Source organism: Pseudophryne corroboree, chromosome 8 (genome assembly GCF_028390025.1).
Source record: "Pseudophryne corroboree isolate aPseCor3 chromosome 8, aPseCor3.hap2, whole genome shotgun sequence".
Classification (NCBI taxonomy): Eukaryota; Metazoa; Chordata; class Amphibia; order Anura; family Myobatrachidae; genus Pseudophryne; species Pseudophryne corroboree.
Window position 1 is genome coordinate 78,182,641 of NC_086451.1, and position 20,772 is coordinate 78,203,412.

Below are 20,772 nucleotides of genomic sequence, written 5' to 3' on the forward strand. Positions count from 1 at the left end.
GTGGGATTTATAGTGTACACAACCGCAGCGTCTAATCTGCGACCGAGTACCCTGGTGGTAGCGTCTGAACCGGAAGTGAGGTCATTCAGTTCATGAAACGAGAGACGCGTGGAAACTGGCCATGAACTCGGAGGAGGGGCGGCCAGGAAAGCGTCTGAATCCCCCTGTTGACTTAAACACCCAGGATCGCGGCCTCTACCTAGTCCTGGCGCCTATGATCCCCAGAGCGTAGCGCTGTCACACTCGAGATATTCGGCGCATCAACACACTGTTTGTAGTCTCCACCAAATCAGTGTAGCTGTGTCCTGACCCCTCTAGTAAGAGGAAGTCCATAGACTCACCGTCTCCCCATGCTCCGGCCACAGCCTGGTTACGTCTGCTGGACCTGCTAGAACATCTGACACAGACACCCGTCGAGACAGCACCAATACCCGAAGGTAAGCGTTGTTGCGACCCGGTGGGGAGTTGTTGGAGCGACTCTTTCTAGTATGCGTTTAAGACGCTGTTAAGAGAAGTCGCTCAAAAAAAATAGGATTTTAGTACCTACCGGTAAATCCTTTTCTCTTAGTCCGTAGAGGATGCTGGGGACTCCGTAAGGACCATGGGGTATAGACGGATCCGCAGGAGCTTGGGCACACTATAAAGACTTAAACTGGGTGTGGACTAGCACCTCCCTCTATGCCCCTCCTCCAGACCTCAGTTAGAAAACTGTGCCCTGGAGAGATGGACATTTCGAGGAAAGAATTTATAAACACGGTGAGTGCCATACCAGCTCACACCACAAACACACCGCAGAACGCGGCATTCAATAGAAAACCAGCCTACGGCATGAAAAATACACAGCCACATGCTGAGAGAATATGTAACACAACCTAATAATAAGACACCGCATGCCATGGCATGAACAAGGTCCGCAACAGTCTGACCGAGAAGAAACACCACTAGAGTGTAACCAAAAACAATAACTGCAGACACAGTACGCACTGGGACGGGCGCCCAGCATCCTCTACGGACTATGAGAAAAGGATTTACCGGTAGGTACTAATATCCTATTTTCTCATACGTCCTAGAGGATGCTGGGGACTCCGTAAGGACCATGGGGATTATACCAAGGCTCCAAAACGGGCGGGAGAGTGCGGGTGACTCTGCAGCACCGATTGAGCAAACATGAGGTCCTCATTAGCCAGGGTATCAAACTTGTAGAGCATAGCAAAAGCGTTTGATCCCGACCAAGAATCCGCTCGGCAAAGTTGAACCGCCGAGACTCCTCGGGCATCCGCCCAAGAAAAACCCATCTTCCCAAAAGAATGATCCTCCACCTACTTCGGTGACGGCAATTCAGCCGTAGAACGAACATGCCAAACCGCCTCACAGATTCAGCGTGTAACAGACTGCATAACGCAGTCTCCCAAACCATGCTGGGAACATACCAGACAAACAGAGCCTCTGTTTCTCCAAACTGAGCCAAATTGACGACCTACATACTCAAATCCCTGGCCAGATCGAGGGAATTTGAATCAGCTAAAGACTAAGTAACCACCAGCATCAAAATAGGCCGATTTCAGCGAAACCCAGAAACCACTCTTGGTAGACCTACCAACCGAGTACTCAATTCCTCTCTATCCACCTGAAAGATCAAACAAGGCTCTTGTGAGACACAACCACCACTTCCGACACCCGCCTTGTGGACGTCAAAGCCAATAGCCTGACCACGTACCAAGAGAGAAATTTTGTAAAGAAACTTATTAGGCTTGCCTCCACACCGGCTTGTAACATATGGATAAGCACAACCTAGCTGAAAGTCCTCCATAGGAGCCTTCCTGGATACACACCGAGACACATAATTACACCAACTACGGTAGTAACACTTTGCCGTTAGTTCTTTCCTAGCCTGAAGAATTAAGGAAACGACTTCCCTGGGAACACCCGTTCGGCTTAGGAGATGGCATTCAACCGCCCTGCCATCAGACGCAGCCGCGGTAAGTCCTGATACACGCCCTGATCTTGTTGTAACATTACCTCACGCAGAGGAAGAGGGCAGTAATCTTCTATGAGTAAACCATGAAAAACTGGATAGCCAACCCCCGCTGGCTAGAACGGATTCAAGAGGATCACCGTAACCTTTGATCATCTCCTTTAGGCCCCTCGTTGAGGCAAGACGCCAACATGTCCAATTTTGACACTCCTCAAAGACTTGTCACGTCTGGGAAAGCTTCTCGATGATGACTGAATTTTTCCCGGCTGGATATCGGGTCAGCAGATGAAATCTATGTCTCCGTCGTTTACCTCCGGAACGAAGACTGCCAATATAGCGTTTACCAGACTGCCCACTCAACTGCAAACTGTGCATCTTCCGCCATTGCCGCTTTGCCCCTTGTTCCACCATAGCGGCTTACTTACGCCACTGCTGACAAGTCGTCTGGCAGAACTAACACGGGCAGAACACGAAGAATACGTTCGTCTAAAATAGCTCTTAATTCAAAAAAGCTTACAGCAGACAAGTTTCCCAACTTGACCTAATCCTCTGGAAATACGTCCCTTGCAACGGACTGCTCCCCAGCTTCGGAGATCCGTATGCACGGACACCAGGATATAAATCTGGATCCCTAACCGTCATTGCTCTAGAAGAAAAGAACCGAGCAGACACCACAGGAGCGATGTCCTGGCCATTTGGAATATATTCCGGTTCATGCGCAGGTGAGACCCGGACCGCATTTCCAACTGGTCCTATGAAAACCACTCTGGTATTAGACCTGCTCACCGAAAAAGGCCTCTTAGGCCGCCCCCATCTGTCTTATTAACGGAGCATATTGATGAGGTGTCACCTCAAAGCCGATCCAACTCTGGATCCTCAGACCTCTTTCCACAGGAAAAAAACACCGAACCTTAACCGGTCAGTATCTACCCTGAAACCCACTTTTGACATCTGCGTCGTTGGGAACAACAGCCAATCCCTGTGCCGAAGAACAGTCAGAGAGAAACAACGATTTGCACCTTTATACAGGGACAACCAGACAATGTCCTGAACCTGACGCACCTCTGTATGGCGTCGTGCATTACCTCCCCTTCCAGAGGGGAAAGGCAAGCTCTATTAGAAAAAACAGTAAGGGGAAACCACCGTAACTCAGAATGTTCCCCCTTTGACTTCTATAAATAACTCACAGGTCCTAGTCTATTCCTGGACTAACTGAAATTTAGTAGACAAGTGGTCACTGCAGTGGGGACCAGCCAGATAGACTCAGCGACAAGTGGTGGATGTAGTGGAAACAGAAAACGACATCCACTTCTGCGAACCTAACAAGGCTGCAGAACGCTTACCTTTCCACCTTCCACTGTCTGCACAGAAAAGGGATAACGAACGGTATCGAACCGGTTAAAACGACTGCATCCCACAAAAGAATGCGTCACCAACCGGTGTGAAGGAGGCTAACTCACGAAGTTAGACTTACCAGTGGAAACCGCCGAGAGTGACTGAACAGAGGCCACACCAAACAGCTGTATACCTCCCACCAGCATCTCCCGGAGACATCCTCCGCATTTTTCCGGTCACACCTCCTGCTGTCACGTGGCAGCCTGCTGTAATGTTACAAGGAAGAATAAACATAGGTAAGCCTACCCACTCTGGGTAGGATAATTCTATCGGATGCCTACCCGACTACAACACTCCCTCAAGTGTATACAGTGCAAATAAGGTCAAAGTATAGAAATAAAATTTCACTTAGCTGCCTGTGTATGATCCTTTGCGACCGGGCTCTGCGTCGACCAGGAGTTGACGGTCATAAATTTCTCTCCGCGTTGTGAAGAGAATAATATTCGGACTCCTTGAGAGGATCGAACCAACTCGGCACGGCCAATCTAGAGCTTAATCAACAGAGCGACCAGCACATGATAAGAATACCATTATTTCAGCATTCATGGATATACATCATGTAATACACAATAAAACACATAAATCGTAACCATGTATATATAAACATATATCTACATATACACACATATAGATATAACCTATACGCAAGTGGATTGTCCAGACCTATCAGGTCCCTAGTGACGGTAATGTGTTGTTAACGTGTATGACCATGTACCGATATGCCCCCGATTTGGATCTACCAAGAACATTATGTTCGACAGAAACATAGTAAATGTTGACCGCCGGGAATAGTAAGCGGGCAAAAATAATAATAATAATCTTGGAACCCCGAGGGGTCTGAGGGAAGCATACAAAACAATTTTGATAACACTCCCCCCACATATACCTATAAATATACATATATATACAGGTACCAGGCAATAACAGCCTGATAATTTTTTTACCCAGGAAATACCGTTGATGCCGACAGGGCATCCACAAACGACTGTATCTTCCCTATCGTGTTTAATGTTTTAAGCACACAAACACCAATCTGCTAATACTTAATTTCCCGAATCAAGTATCGCCATGCACCGGCGAAGCCGACAGTTAACCCCACAGCAGCTCGTGACAAAGCCCTCACACCTGCCGACATATGTCGACCAACCGATAGTGGGTAAACAGGGAAATAGTGAAATTATTTATTACAACAAGGAATATGCGTCCATTATCAAACTTAATGCTATATGACACCCTTATAGCATTAAAAACACTGTGCCCCCCCTCCATTTTACTATACAGCAAGTCCTGGCGCGGATCTTTGAAGAAAATGGCGCTGACTCCTCTGAGAAGGCTAAGCTCCGCCCCTTCCCGGCGCTCTCCAGCCCCTTATCATCAATATACTGGCTGGCCTCGTATATAGTGTAGATACACTATATACTATCTAAAACTGCCGTTCAGGGTGCCCCCCCTGCGCCCTGCACCCAGGTAAAATGTGGGTGTGTGGGAGCACCGGCGCGGGACCGCCGCTATGACTGGCGGTATTGCGTGCGCGCCGGGGGCTCCTAACAACATATTATATACGCTGCCCAGGGCGCCCCCCCCCCGGAAGCCGGCATCGGGGGAGAAAAGGCGTGCAGTGCGCTAACACGCGCTGGCGGGGGTCCGGGACACGGAGCCCCCGGCAGCGCCAGCATAACCGTTTGCCCGCACCACACAAAAAAAAATTAATATGCTGCTCAGGGCGCTCCCCCCCTCCCCCAGCGACTTGCACCCGTGGGAGCCAGCGGCGGGGGAGAGAAGGCGCGCAGTGCGCTAACACGCGCTGGCGGGGGTCCGGGACACGGAGCCCCCGGCAGCGCCAACATAACCGTTTGCCCGCAACACAAAAAATAAATGCAATATGCTGCTCAGGGCGCTCCTCCCCCCCCCAGCGCCCTGCACCCGTGGGAGCCCGCGGCGGGGGAGAAAAGGCGCGCAGTGCGCTAACACGCGCTGGCGGGGGTCCGGGACACGGAGCCCCCGACAGCGCCAACACAAAACCCTTTTGCCCGCAAAAAAAACCCTGTAATTTGCTGCTCAGGGCTCTCCCCCCCCCCCCCCCCCAGCGCCCTGCACCCGTGGACGCCGGCGGCGGGGGGTCAATGGCGCGTAGCGCGCTCTACCATGCTGGCGGGGGAATGAGACCCGGTGCCCCCGGCACCGAACACGTTTTCAAAGCCAGTCTAATTAAAACAACAGTAACCTGCTGCCCAGGGCGCTCCCCCCCCCCCCCCCAGCGCCCTGCACCCTGTGAGTGCCGTTGTGTGGGAGCATGGAGCGCAGCGCGACTGCTGTACCTCCGTTACTGAAGTCTTCTGCAGTCACTGAAGTCTTCTGTTCTTCTAATACTCACCAGACTTCTTTCTTCTGGCTTCTGTGAGGGGGGTGACGGCGTGGCTCCGGGAACAAGCAGCTAGGCGCACCAAGTGATCGAACCCTCTGGAGCTAATGGTGTCCAGTAGCCGAGAAGCAGAGCCCTTGAACTAAGAAGAAGTAGGTCCTGCTTCTCTCCCCTCACTCCCACGATGCAGGGAGCCTGTAGCCACAGCAGGTCTGCCTGAAAATAACAAACCTAACATAAGTCTTTCAGAGAAACTCAGGAGAGCTCCCCTAGTGTGTGACCCATCACTCCTGGGCACAAAGTCTAACTGAGGTCTGGAGGAGGGGCATAGAGGGAGGAGCTAGTCCACACCCAGTTTAAGTCTTTATAGTGTGCCCAAGCTCCTGCGGATCCGTCTATACCTCATGGTACTTACGGAGTCCCCAGCATCCTCTAGGACGTATGAGAAATATACTAAGTCTATAAAAAATAAAATAATAAAAGCTTGAGGCGGCTTTCTCAGCAGCCCTGTGACCATGCGGCTTCCTGCCGCACCAAGCAAAAAACTGATTTGACTGAGTCAGTGGGCGGAACTATATGGTGAAGGCCCCAATGCATCCTGGGAGGCCAGAAAGCTTGTGACCGTGTTGGTGCCATTTTTCGCTGTCGCTCGACAATATCCCAATGTTATCCTGTGGACCCAGCCAGAGAAAACGGCACTTCTGCGCATGCAGCGTAATGCGCACGCGCTAAGTACTATTACAACGATCGATGTAGTTTCACACAAGGTCTAGCGAAGCTTTTCAGTCGCACTGCTGGCCGCAGAGTGATTGACATGAAGTGGGCGTTTCTGGGTGTCAACTGACCGTTTTCAGGGAGTGTTCGAAAAAACGCAGGCATGCAAGGAAAAACGCAGGCGTGGCTGGGCAAACGCAGGGCGTGTTTGTGACGTCAAAACAGGAACTGTACAGTCTGAAGTCATCGCAAGCGCTGAGTAGGTACTGACCTACTCTAAAACTGCACAAAAAAATGTTGCCGCCGCTCTGCGATTCTTTCGTTCACACTTCTGCTAAGCTAAAATACACTCCCAGTGGGAGGCAGCTTAGCGTTTGCACAGCTGCTAAAAACTACTAGCGAGCGAACAACTCGGAATGACCACCTATATGCAATAAAACAACTAGCAGCGAAACCTTGAGAGACTGACAGCTTTCTCTGTTACGGACGAGTAATTACTGAGTGAATGTTCAATTTCTAATCTTTTGATTCCATCAGAGAAAAAGATACAATGATTGCAATGAAAACTTTTAACCACCTACAACTATGCGCTACTTAACACAATTCAGCAATCTGACTACGAGTTATACCCGATTAGACTATACAGCAGTGTCCTGTTAATCACACCCACGCTAAGGTTAAATCGGACACTTCCACCACACATTTTTCGGTTATTTGAATAGTTCCCCACACATAAAGGCGTTTCCTTAACACATTATACCAGCCACTGCTAGCATGTTTCTATCACCTCCCCATTACCCAAGTACAATATTAGAGTGTGCTACGTTATTACTGGAACCCCAAGTTCCAGGCAGATATCTATAGGAGAATAATGGCGGGTACACACTGGCCGATATATCAGCCGTTCTCTTGAACGGCTGATATATCGCGGGTCCGTCGGCCAATGTGTACGAGCGATATGTCTGTGAACTTCAACGTTCACAGACGTATCGCATCGGCCCCACAGCACAGCCGACGGCCAATATATTTACCGATATATTGGCGCGTCGCTGTGTGTGTACGGGCGGTCGTACACATGCTGCGGCAGCCAGCGGTGATTGACAGCTGAACTGGGCCCAGTTCATGACGTCAGTCCCCGATGGATCGGGCAGTGTGTATGCTCAACACACTGCCCGATCCGTCCATAGATATATCTGCCGATCAATTGATCGGCAGATATATCTACCAGTGTGTACCCACCTTAAGTCAGTCAAAAACTTTGATTCAATTGTTTTGGGCGTCTAAAAATCCTGTCTAAACGGGACTGTTTAGATGACCAAACAATTGTGACTATTCAACTAATGTTTACAGACAGGGTTTAGCAGCCTAAATGCTCCAAAGTGCCGCCTTTGCACCCATTAACTCCTCACACTCAGGAGGCTGCAAGAAAAAATGTGTCCTCCACAGCTGCTTGGCACCCGAACGGCAGAAAAATTGAACTGCTGCAGTCAGACGCCATCTAGTGGCGGCCACGAAAAAGAAAAAAAAAACTTGAATCAGCCCCAAAGTATGTAGAAAGTACTACAAGCTAGGAAACATAGAAACATAGAAACATAGAATTTGACGGCAGATAAGAACCACTTGGCCCATCTAGTCTGTCCCTTTTTTATTTTATCCTTTAGGCAATCTCAACCCTTTTTTAATCTTGATTCTTTGTAAGGATATTCATATGCCTGTCCCAAGCATGTTTAAATTGCCCTACAGTCTTAGCCTCTACCACCTTTGATGGGAGGCTATTCCACTTATCCACTACCCTTTCTGTGAAGTAGTTTTTCCTTAAATTTCCCCTGAACCTCCCCCCCTCCAGTCTCAATGTATGCCCTCGAGTTCTAATACTTCTTTTCCTTTGAAGAATGTTTCCCTCCTGAACTTTGTTAAGACCCTTTATATATTTGAAAGTTTCTATCATGTCTCCCCTTTCCCTTCTCTCCTCCAAACTATACATGTTAAGATCTTTTAGCCTTTCCGGGTAAGTTTTGTGATGTAGGCCATGCACCATTTTAGTTGCCCTTCTTTGTACACTCTCTAATGTATTTATATCCTTCTGGAGATAGGGTCTCCAGAACTGGACACAGTATTCCAGATGGGGCCTTACCAATGACCTATACAGTGGCATTATCACTTCTTTTTTCCTGCTACTGATTCCTCTCCCTATGCAACCAAGCATCTGACTTGCCTTTCTCATTGCTTTGTTGCATTGCTTTCCTGCCTTCAAGTCACTTGAAATAGTGACTCCTAAATCTCTTTCCTCCTCAGTAGTTTCCATTATAGTACCCTTGATACTATACTTAGCCTTTGGGTTTTTGAGACCCAAGTGCATGATTTTGCATTTTTTAGCATTAAACTGTAGTTGCCACGTTCTTGACCATTTCTCAAGCCTACCTGGGTCATCAATCATTTGTTTGACCCCTCCCGGTGTGTCTACCCTGTTGCATATCTTTGTATCATCTGCAAAAAGGCATATCTTCCCTTCAATACCATCTGCAATGTCACCAACAAAGATATTAAAGAGAACTGGACCAAGCCTAATGTTTGCAGATAGTTCTGGAGTTGGGGCAATGCTACAGGAGCCAGGTCCCGTTGGCATTCGAGTTACCAAATTTTGACCAATTGTATTTATATCCAAGAACCCAGAGAAGAAGATTAACAAAAAGGGATATCTTTTACCAATAATATCCAACAAAACATTCATAAGAAACAGGTCAGTCGTAGTACATTTTGGAAATAGGCAGTTCAGAGCTACATACAGGCAAAACAGAAATTTACTACAATGACGTTTTCATAACTCACCAACTCCCCACCCGGCAGGTTCACAGATGAAAGCAGCAAAAGAGAGTCTAAACGTGAGTTAGTGTCCACTTTCCACCGTCTCTGCTGTACCTGCGGGAGCCAAGCACAGATATATATTACAGCAGTCCATGGGAAAACGCGCCATATACATAACTATTACAGCAGTCCACATGTGAGAAGCCCAGTATAATATATATATATATATATATCACACACACACAGTATATTACAACAGTCCACGTGTAAGAAGCTCAGATATATATTACAGCAGTCACGTGTAAGCAGCCCAGATATATATTACAGCAGTCACGTGTAAGCAGCCCAGATATATATTACAGCAGTCACGTGTAAGAAGCTCAGATATATATTACAGCAGTCACGTGTAAGAAGCCCAGATATATATTACAGCAGTCACGTGTAAGCAGCCCAGATATATATTACAGCAGTCACGTGTAAGAAGCCCAGATATATATTACAGCAGTCACGTGTAAGCAGCCCAGATATATATTACACAGTCACGTGTAAGCAGCCCAGATATATATTACAGCAGTCACGTGTAAGAAGCCCAGATATATATTACAGCAGTCACGTGTAAGAAGCTCAGATATATATTACAGCAGTCACGTGTAAGAAGCCCAGATATATATTACAGCAGTCACGTGTAAGCAGCCCAGAGAAGTATTACAGCAGTCCACGTGTAAGAAGCCCAGATATATATTACAGCAGTCACGTGTAAGCAGCCCAGACAAGTATAACAGCAGTCAGCCTGTAGGAAGCCTAGTATAAATTACAGCAGTCCACATTTAAATGGCCAAATATTTAAATATTAAATCAGTTCACATGTAAGCAGCCCAGAAATATATTACAGCAGCCCACATGTAAATGGCCTAGATATGTAAATATTACATCAGTCCACATGCAAGCGGTCCAGAAATATTACAGTGGTTCACGTGTAAGTAACCCTGTATATAATACAGGAGTCCACATGTAAGCAGCCTAGAAATATATTACAGCAGTCCACTGCTAAGATGACCAGTATATATTACAACAATCCACGGGTAAAAAGATATATAAATATTACAGCGGCCCAGATAAATATTACAGCTGCCCACGTGTACGTAGCCCAGTATATATTACAGCAGCCCACGTGTAAAATGACCAGATTCACAAATATTGCAGCAGTCCACATGTAAGCGGCCCAGGCATATATTACAGCAGTCCACATATAAGCAGCCCAGCTATATAATACAGCAGTACCTGTAAGTAGCTCAGTATATATTAGAGCAGTCCACAGATAAGCCAGATATATAAATATTACAGTGATCAGTGTGTAAGTGGCCCAGTATACATTACAGCAGTCCATGTGTAGGTAGCCCAGTATACATTACAGCAGTCCATGTGTAAGTGGCCCAGTGTATATTACAGCAGTCTATGTGTAGGTAGCGCAGTACACATTACAGCAGTCCACGTATAAGTGGCCCAGTATACATTACAGCAGTCCATGTGTAAGTGGCCCAGTATACATTACAGCAGTCCATGTGTAAGTGGCCCAGTATACATTACAGCAGTCCACGTGTAAGTGGCCCAGTATACATTACAGCAGTCCACGTGTAAGTGGCCCAGTATACATTACAGCAGTCCACGTGTAAGTGGCCCACTATACATTACAGCAGTCCACGTGTAAGTGGCCCACTATACATTACAGCAGTCCACGTGTAAGTGGCCCACTATACATTACAGCAGTCCACGTGTAAGTGGCCCAGTATACATTACAGCAGTCCACGTGTAAGTGGCCCAGTATACATTACAGCAGTCCACGTGTAAGTGGCCCAGTATACATTACAGCAGTCCACGTGTAAGTGGCCCAGTATACATTACAGCAGTCCACGTGTAAGTGGCCCAGTATACATTACAGCAGTCCACGTGTAAGTGGCCCAGTATACATTACAGCAGTCCACGTGTAAGTGGCCCAGTATATATTACAGCAGCCCTTGTGTAGGTAGCCCAGTATATATTACAGCAGTCTATGTTTAAGTGGCCCAGTATATATTACAGCAGCCCACGTGTAAAATGTCCAGATTCACAAATATTGCAGCAGTCCACATGTAAGCGGCCCAGGCATACATTACAGCAGTCCACATATAAGCAGCCTAGCTATTTAATACAGCAGTACCTGTAAGTAGCTCAGTATATATTAGAGCAGTCCACAGATAAGCCAGATATATAAATATTACAGTGATCAGTGTGTAAGTGGCCCAGTATACATTACAGCAGTCCATGTGTAAGTGGCCTTGCATATATTACAGCAGTCCATGTGTAGGTAGCCCAGTATATACTACAGCAGTCCATGTGTAAGTGGCCCAGTGTATATTACAGCAGTCTATGTGTAAGTGGCCCAGTATATATTACAGCAGTCCACATGTAAGAAGCCCAGTATATACAGAGCGGAAGGTGCGGTACTCCAGGCTATAAATAACATAGACTCAAGCAGCATATAGTGAGCAACATTTCAAAGCCTTTAAATCAGACTTCAGGATAGATAGATAGATAGATAGATAGATAGATAGATAGATAGATAGATAGATAGATAGATAGATAGATAGATAGATAGATAGATAGACAGACAGATAGATAGACACAGACACAGACAGACAAATTGATTTATGGTAGACTAAAATGTCTTTCTGCGAGGTACACTGGATTCCACAGGAAATAATATCGGGGTGTAGAGTTGGATCTTGATCCGAGGCACCAACAGGCTAAAGCAGGGCTGGCCAAACCGGTCCTCGAGATCTACCAACAGTTCATGTTTTCCAGGCCTCCTGGAGATCTGTAGAATTGTCAGATAGGAATGAATGCAGCACATCTTAATTAGTAATGACTACACCTGTGCACCAGCTAGGTGGTCTGGAAAATGTGAACTGTTGGTAGATCTCGAGGACTGGTTTGGCCAGCCCTGGGCTAAAGCTTTGACTGTTCCCAAGATGCACTGCACTGCCTCCTCTATAGCCCCGCCTCCAGGCACTGGAGCTCAGTTTCGTTAACCAGTCCAATGCAGTAGCAGGTAAAATAGAGGTAGAGGATAGCCACATAGAACCACATTCTCACGACAGGAGAAGGTACCAGCGGCTAATGCCATACAAACCCAAAGAAGCTAAGTGCGTCAGGGTGGGTGCCCTGTGGAATCCTCGCAGAAAGAGATTTAACTATCGTAAGTCTACCATAAATCTCCTTTTCTGCAGTGAGGTACACTAGGATTCCACAGGGAATAACATCGGGAATGTCCTAAAGCAGTTCCTCATGCAGGCACAAGAACCCGGCGTCCAAAGGAAGCATCATGGGAGGCGGAAGCATCAAAGGCATAGAACCTTATGAACGTGTTCACTGAGGACCACGTAGCCGACCTTGCACAATTGTTCTGCGGACGCGCCACGGCGGGCTGCCCAAGAGGGTCCTACAGACAGAGTAGAATGGGCTTTGATAGCAGCAGGAGCTGGGAGCCCAGCCTACGTATAGGCTTGTGCAATCACCATTCTAATCCATCAGGCCAAGGTCTGCTTATTCTCAGGCCAGACACGTTTGTGAAAACCAAAAAAGTACAAAAAGAGAATCAGACCTCCTGATGAAGGCAGTCCTCTACATAGACACGGAGAGCCCGTACCACATCCAAAGATTTTTCTTTGGAGGACAGACCAGTAGAGGTAAAGGCCGGAACCACAATCTCCTGGTTAAGTTGAAAAGATGACACCACCTTAGGCAAATAACCAGGGCGAGTTCGAAGAACAGCCCGGTCACGGTGAAAAATCAGAAAGGGCGGACGACAGAATAAAGCGGCTAAGTCCGACACCCTCCTAGCAGTGGCAATATCCAACAGAAAAACGACCTTAAGCGTAAGGCATTTAAGGTCCACAGACTCAAGAGGTTCAAATGGAGACTCTTGGAGGGCATTCAATACAACAGATAAATCCCATGGAGTCACAGGAGAGACATAGGGAGGCTGAATCCGTAGAACACCCTGAGTGAAAGTGTGAATGCCAGGAAGAAACACAATTATCCTCTGAAACCACACCGACAAGGCAGATATATGAACCTTGAGGGATGCCAGACGAAGGCCCAAGTCTAGGCCTCTCTGGAGAATAGCCAAAAGTCTTGAAGTTTTGAAAGTATATGCATCATAATTCTTAGCAGCACACCAAGTGAAGTAAGAATTCCAGACCCTGTAATAAAATCCGAGCCGAAGCTGGTTTACGGGCCTTCAACATAGTTTGAATGACCGCCTCAGAAAAGCCTTTTGCTCTCATGAGTGATGCTTCAAGAGCCACGCCATCAAAGCCAGTCTGGCCAGGTTCGGGTACACACAAGGGCCCTGAACAAGGAGGTCTGAGTGTTGAGGAAGTAGAAGAGGACGCTCTATCGAGAGACCCCGGCAGGTCTGAGAACCAATGCCGTCTGAGCCACAGTGGAGCGACTAGAAGTAGTACACCTCCTTCTTGCTTGAACGTCCGTAGTACCCTGGGCAGGAGTGACACTGGAGGGAACACGTATGGCAGCCGAAAGTTCCATGGAATTGCTAGTGCATCCACGAACACCGCTTAAGGATCCCTTGTCCTTGCTCCAAAAACCGGAACCTTGTGATTGTGTCGAGATGCCATCAGGTCTACATCTGGTAGACCCCACTTGTCCACTAGGAGTTGAAAGACTTTGGGATGAAGACTCCACTCTCTGGCGTGTACGTCCTGACGACTGAGGAAGTCCGCTTCCCAGTTGAGGACTCCCGGAATGAACACTGCCGATATGGCTGGCCATTGGAGAATCTTTGACACTTCCATCATTGCCATGCGACTTCGAGTACTGCCTTGATGATTTATGTATTCCACCGTGGTGGCGTTGTCTGATTGTACTTGAACAGGCCTGTTCTGTACCAGAGGCAGGGCCAGTGTCAATGCATTGAACACTACCCGCAATTCCAGAATGTTTATCGGGAGGAGAGATTCCTCTTTGGTCCGAACCTGGAGAGTGTTGCTCCAACACCGCGCCCCAACCCCGCAAGACTGGCGTCTGTCAGGAAGACCCAGTTGGAGATCCAGAAGGGATGGCCCCAGCTCAACTGTTGGTCCTGTAGCCACCAGCTCAGTGACAGACGAACCTCCGGAGTTAAGGAGATCATTTGAGACCTGATCCAGTGAGGCAGGCCGTTCCACTTGGAAAGGATTACCGTAATCGTTGCAGAGGACGGGAATGAAATTGAGCGCACTCTACCATGTGGAATGCATGAGGCCTAGTACTTGCATCGCCGAGTGTATTGACACTCTCTGGCGAGAGAGGAAATATCTGATCCTGTCCTAAAGTTTCAGGACTTCCTCTGGAGACAAGAACAATCGTTGGTTGTGTGTCCCCAGCAATGCCTCCAGGTGCACCATGCTCTGAGCAGGAACCAGCGAACACTTCTTCCAGTTGATGAGCCACCCGTGGGCTTGTAGGTATTGGACCGTCAGTTCCAGATGACTGAGGAGGACCTATGGGGAGTTTGCCAGGATCAGCAAGTCGTCCAGATATGGCATGATCCTGACACCCTGACGGCGGAGAAGAGCAGTCATGACTGCCATGACCTTGTTAAAGATCAGAGGAGCCGTGGTCAGTCTGAAAGACAAGGACTGGAATTGATAATGTAGGTTGCAGATATTGCTGATGCGACATGGCAATAGGTATGTGCAGCTAAGCATCCTGTATGTCCAGGGATACCATATAGGCCTTGGGCTCCATAGCCAGTACAATAGAGCGCAGAGTTTCCATACGGAATTTGGATACCCTCACAAATCTGTTCAAAGATTTTAGGTTGAGTATAGGCCTGGAGGACCCATTTGGTTTCGGGACTAGAAATAGGGTCGAATAGTAACCCCTATCTCTCTGAGACAGAGGTACCAGCACAATAACTCCAGTATCTAGGAGAGATTGTACAACCAAGTGTAGAGTTTGTGCTTTCAGCGGATCCAAAGGGATAACCGTCGAGCAGAACCGTTGAAGGTGGCGTCTCATGAAAGAGATTGCGTACCCGTGAGAGACCAACTTCCCACACCCAGGCATCCGAAGTGGTCCTTAATCAGGCCTGGGCGAACTGCAGAAGTCAGCCTCCCACCCTGAGGTCCCCCAGGGGGAGGCCCCCCACGTCAGCCTGCTTCCAAACAGGACAAGCCTGCAGCATGACGGGGCGGGCCTCCCCCTGGGGGACCCCAGGGTGGGAGGCTGACTTCTGCCCAAGATTGCTTAGACTTGGGCTTGGTGGTTTTGGAAGTACGAGCCTGTCTTGGATACGCCTGGACCTTTGCTTTACCTGGAGGTCAAAAGGAACGAAAAGTGGTACTCTTAGCCTTCGGAGCACAAGGATTGGTACTCTGGAGAGATGCAGTCTTGGCTGTTGCCAAGTCAGTCACGATCTTGTTCAGATCCTCCCCAAATAGTATGTCCCCCTAAAAAGGGAGCACCTCCAAGCTTTTTTTTGGACCTTAACCACAAAATCCGGCAAGCCAGGATAGACGTAGTAGATGCCTTGGCCGCCATTACACCGGCATCAGATGCTGCCTCCTGAATATAGTGAGAGGCTGTGGTAATATACGACAGATATTGTCTGGCAGTGTCAGAAAAATTTAGGAGCTAGCTCATCCTCAACTGCCTGAACCCATGCTTCAATAACTTTTGCAGCCCAAGAGGCTGCTAGTGTGTCTATGTACAGCACCCGGCAAGTAGTGTAGATAGACTTCAGGCATCCCTCCATGCTTATTCGTCGGTTCCCTCAGTGAAGTGACAGTGGTGACAGGCAGAGAAGAAGACACCACTAGACGGGCGACATGAGAGTCCACCGGCGGTGGAGTTTCCCACTTGTTACTCAACTCCGCAGGGATAGGATAACGAGCCAACATCCTATTAGACAGGGAAAATGTCTTTCCTGGAGATGACCAGGCTTCCTGGTGTATGTCAATTAAGAGGTCAGAATGAGGTAAAACTACTTTAGCAACCTTCTGACGTTTAAGCTTATTAGATTTCTTAGACGTAGTAGGAGGTTCAACCTCTTTAATTGCTGTAATTGGGTTGACAGAGTATCTGCCCATGACAGATTAACTACAGGGACAATATGTGGATGTAATGGCACAGGAGGTCCCACAGGGGGCGTAAGTCGTGTTACAAGCGTAGTCAGCATATTTGAAAAAGTAGCCCAAGGTGGGTCTTGATTAGCCACAGGTTCTGCAGACTGTCTGGAAGGTGCAGGGCACCCAGTACTTGAACCCTCAGCTGGAACTCAGTCAAAACAGTATCCTGTGGAACACTATATGGTATATGAGACCCTGACGCACTTAGCCCCCGGGGTACAGAATATAGTGACAGTAATATGTGTGATACACAGAATAGAAACCACACACAGTCACAGGTACAATGCCGAAATTATTACATATAACCAATAAAACTGCACTGGACTAGTAATACTACATATAGAAATGTATGTATACAGATATAACAATGCACAGTAAACACTGGATGTATATCACAGAATACCTGTACTAAATATTCCTCTAGTTATGCACTTGTTCTTAAATAACTCTGTCTAAACGACATGTAAAATACTTAGGTGTCCTGTAAATGCACAGCGCTGATGAGGCAGGCGGCTTTACAGAGGAGACAGTGCCCAGCAGTCCCAGGATCAGCGCAGCTATGTGAAATGGCGCCCAAACGCTGACAGGAAGTGAGGAAGCGAGAGAGAAATGCAGCTCCAGGGCAGGAACATCTGCTGTAGATGGCACCTGGAGCTGGGGGAGGGTCTACAGGTCAGCACCTTATCCCCTCTGCTGGACTTCACCACCGGGTACTATGGAGCCTATAACAAACGGATTTTTGTAAATCCAACCTGTGCTCCCTGCCCTGGTGGATATAGTGGGGTCCCTGTACGGCCACAGTGTCCATGCCAGTGGATTGCGATTTACCGGCGGGTCCCAACTGGGGGACCCTCTTACCTCCTCCCTGAAGTGCGGCCACGCAATCCAGGAGAGCAGCAGCGGTGATGTGTGCCTGATGACCGGAGCGCCTCCGCTGTAAGTACCCGGGAACCAGGGCGTGGGAGTATACAGAGCCGCTGAGGGAGGTGATGGAGCTACAGCACAGAATGTAAACATGACATATACTGCAACTAGTGCTTGTGCTGCAGCCCTTGAAGTCTTCTAGAAAAGCTCTTTTCAGGGTTGCATAGCTTATCACCCTCTGTTAGTGACCAACTTACAAATTGAGCTCCAGTGCCTGGAGGTGGGGCTATAGAGGAGGCGGTGCAGTGCATCCTGGGAACAGTCAAAGCTTTAGCCTGTTGGTGCCTCGGATCAAGATCCAACTCTACACCCCGATGTTATACCCTGTGGAATCCCAGTGTACCCCGCTGCAGAAATATAAAAATACACTTTACCATGGAGCCGCTGCGGCCGCTATACTTAATACACACTCTACGTACTTTTACGCTATTAGCGTAAAAAGTCCCGTACTGCGTACGGACTTTGCGTACAAACGCCGCGCTGACGGTACAAAGTACACACAGCGCGTACACACCCAATGAATACACTTTAAACCTTATACAGCAATGCAATGCGATACTAATACACTTTAAACCTTAGCAGGGAAAGAAAGACACGACACCAGTCTGCAGTTAAACCACTGGGTTCCGACACCACAGCGTATTATTCCTGAAAGGGGGTTACAATACAAACAATACAACAGAATAATGGCTACATTCAATGGTACATACGTGATTGGATTCGCCGCGCTACCCGGTCCGGTCCTCGGTCATCTAATAGATAACTTTGTGAGTCTTGTGTCTTACCAGGCCTGCAGCAGGCTCTCTTTATACAATTCATCCAAAACTTAACACAATGGACACTGTAATCTCTTTGTCCATTGGACACAGGGATGGTCATTTACAGTACAGGAGAGGTCATAGGTCGGTTAGAATAGGTGGGCGATGTCTGTTCCAACTGCTCTTGTGGGTGGTCTCCTCTGGATTCCCGCCGCATACATAATGTACAGTAAATACAGTTTATATCTATATTCTGCTCCTGCACATAACTATCCGCAGGAACATGTGATCTTCCTCAAACCAACACCGGAATGTTACCCTTAAAATACCCTACAGCTGGATACCTAACACCACCTTATAACCTTGTTCTGTCCCCTCCTATCCTGTAAAGGTGAATCCCTTTGTTCTGAAACCATTTAAACTGCTGTAACTTGCTGCTGTAGTGCAGGGAGGCTGTGTGTAAAATGTGCACTATTTGGATTAAAAATGTAATGTGTTTTGATGGCTTTTCCATGCGTTCACAAACTATACCGTAAATACTCATACAACGCGCTAATACGCAGGTCCGCGGGAGCGACCATACGCAAATTGCGAATATGCTCACGCACGGCAGAGTAAGTACGCGCACGGAGGCCATCTGTGCGAAGTTTGTACGTAATGTATGTACTGCAATATTTTTCGACTTTGACAAAATAATATATATATATATATATATATATATATATATATATATATATATATATATATATATATACACACACACACACACACACACACACACAGTAATAATCCTGCACTCTCAACAATAAAAGTTCATCAAATGGTGGGTGCTCCTAATGGGCCGGATGGGTCCACACATATACCATAGGAAGTTCCAAATTATTTGGAAGGTGCACTCGCACAAATAAATGATCGTAGATATTTCTTCATAAAATCACCAAAGCTTTTATTGTCGACGTTTCGGTCTGGTCACAGGCCTTTATCAAGACAGGTGATGTATCATCTCATCAATTCATCATTAAAGACAACATGCGTATAATCTGAAAATGCACAGTAATATACAGTCACAAGCTATATGCCTCACCGACCCCTATGGGTACCCGACAGTTACAATAATGGACCCACCACCAAATGGAAAACACCTAATTAAAACTGTGCCTAAAGGATATGTCCATCCAAAAAAAAAAATTTAATTACCTAGGATGCCTGTAAGAGTCCACACCGGGCATCTCTCGTGTCAAAATATAAGGGCATATTAAATGCTAGGAATAATACACTACAGGGGCGTACTCCGTTCTGCCAAGGAGATAATAAGGATCATAATCAGCGACTTAACACTCCAGATGCCCGGTAAGGGCTCTTGTGAGCCAAGGCCGCCAACTCAGACACCCAACTTGCAGATGCCAAAGCCAAAAGGATGACCACTTTCCAAGTGAGGAATTTCAACTCCACCTTCCGTAAAGGTTCAAACCAATGTGATTGAAGGAACTGCAACACCACATTAAGATCCCATGGTGCCACTGGAGGCACAAATGGAGGTTGGATTTGCAACACGCCTTTCACGAAAATCTGAACTTCTGGAAGGGAGGCCAATTGTTGCTGAAAGAAAACCAATAAGGCCGAAATCTGTACCTTAATTGAGCCCAATTTTAGGCCCGCATCCACACCTGCTTGTAGAAAATGGAGAAAACGTCCTAGCCGAAACTCTTCCGTAGGAGCACCCTTGGATTCACACCAAGAAACATATTCCTCCAAATACGGTGGTAATGTTTAGACGTTACCCCTTTTCTGGCCTGAATAAGTGTGGGAATGACTTCACTGGGAATACCCTTACGGGCTAGGATTTTGCGCTCAACTGCCATGCCGTCAAACGTAGCCGCGAGTCCTGATACACGCACGGCCCCTGTTGTAACAGGTCCTCGCGCAGTGGAAGAGGCCAGGGATCTCCTATGAGTAATTCCTGGAGATCCGGATACCAAGCCCTCCTTGGCCAGTCTGGGACAATGAGGATTGCCCGGATCCTTGTTCTTCTTATGATCTTTAGAACTTTAGGAATGAGAGGAAGTGGAGGGAATACATACACCGACTGAAACACCCACGGTGTCACCAGAGCATCCACTGCAATTGCTTGAGGGTCCTTTGACCTGGAACAATATCTCTGAAGCTTCTTGTTGAGACGAGATGCCATCATGTCTACTTGAGGAACTCCCCAACGACCTGTCACCTCTGCGAAGACTTCTTGGTGGAGGCCCCACTCTCCTGGATGGAGATCGTGTCTGCTGAGGAAGTCTGCTTCCCAGTTGTCCACTCCTGGAATGAAAATCGCTGAAAGAGCACTTGTATGCTTTTCCGCCCAACGGAAAATCCTTGTGGCTTCTGCCATTGTCGCTCTGCTTTTTGTTCCGCCCTGATGGTTTATGTACGCTACTGCTGCTACATTGTCCGACTGAATCAGTACAGGCAGATCTCGAAGAAGATGTTCCGCTTGCAGAAGGCCGTTGTAAATTAACTCCAGAACAATTATGTGGAGACAAGTTTCCTGACTTGACCATTTTCCTTGGAAGATTTTCTCCCATTGTGACTGCCCCCCAGCCCCGGAGGCTTGCATTCGTGGTCACTAGGATCCAGTCCTGTATCCGGAACCTGCGCCCCTCTAGGAGGTGAGAGCTG

The 20,772-nt window shown here is 47.6% G+C and overlaps 1 protein-coding gene across 1 annotated transcript in view; it reads right to left on the bottom strand.

The window, feature by feature from the left end:
- Positions 1-20,772, bottom strand: part of EXOSC2 (exosome component 2) — an 80,007-nt gene that overhangs the window by 36,890 nt on the left and 22,345 nt on the right. Inside the window, exon 4 of the mRNA XM_063936711.1 lies at positions 9,276-9,365. Coding sequence (XP_063792781.1) covers positions 9,276-9,365 — 90 coding nt within the window. The remainder of the gene's footprint in view (positions 1-9,275; positions 9,366-20,772) is intronic.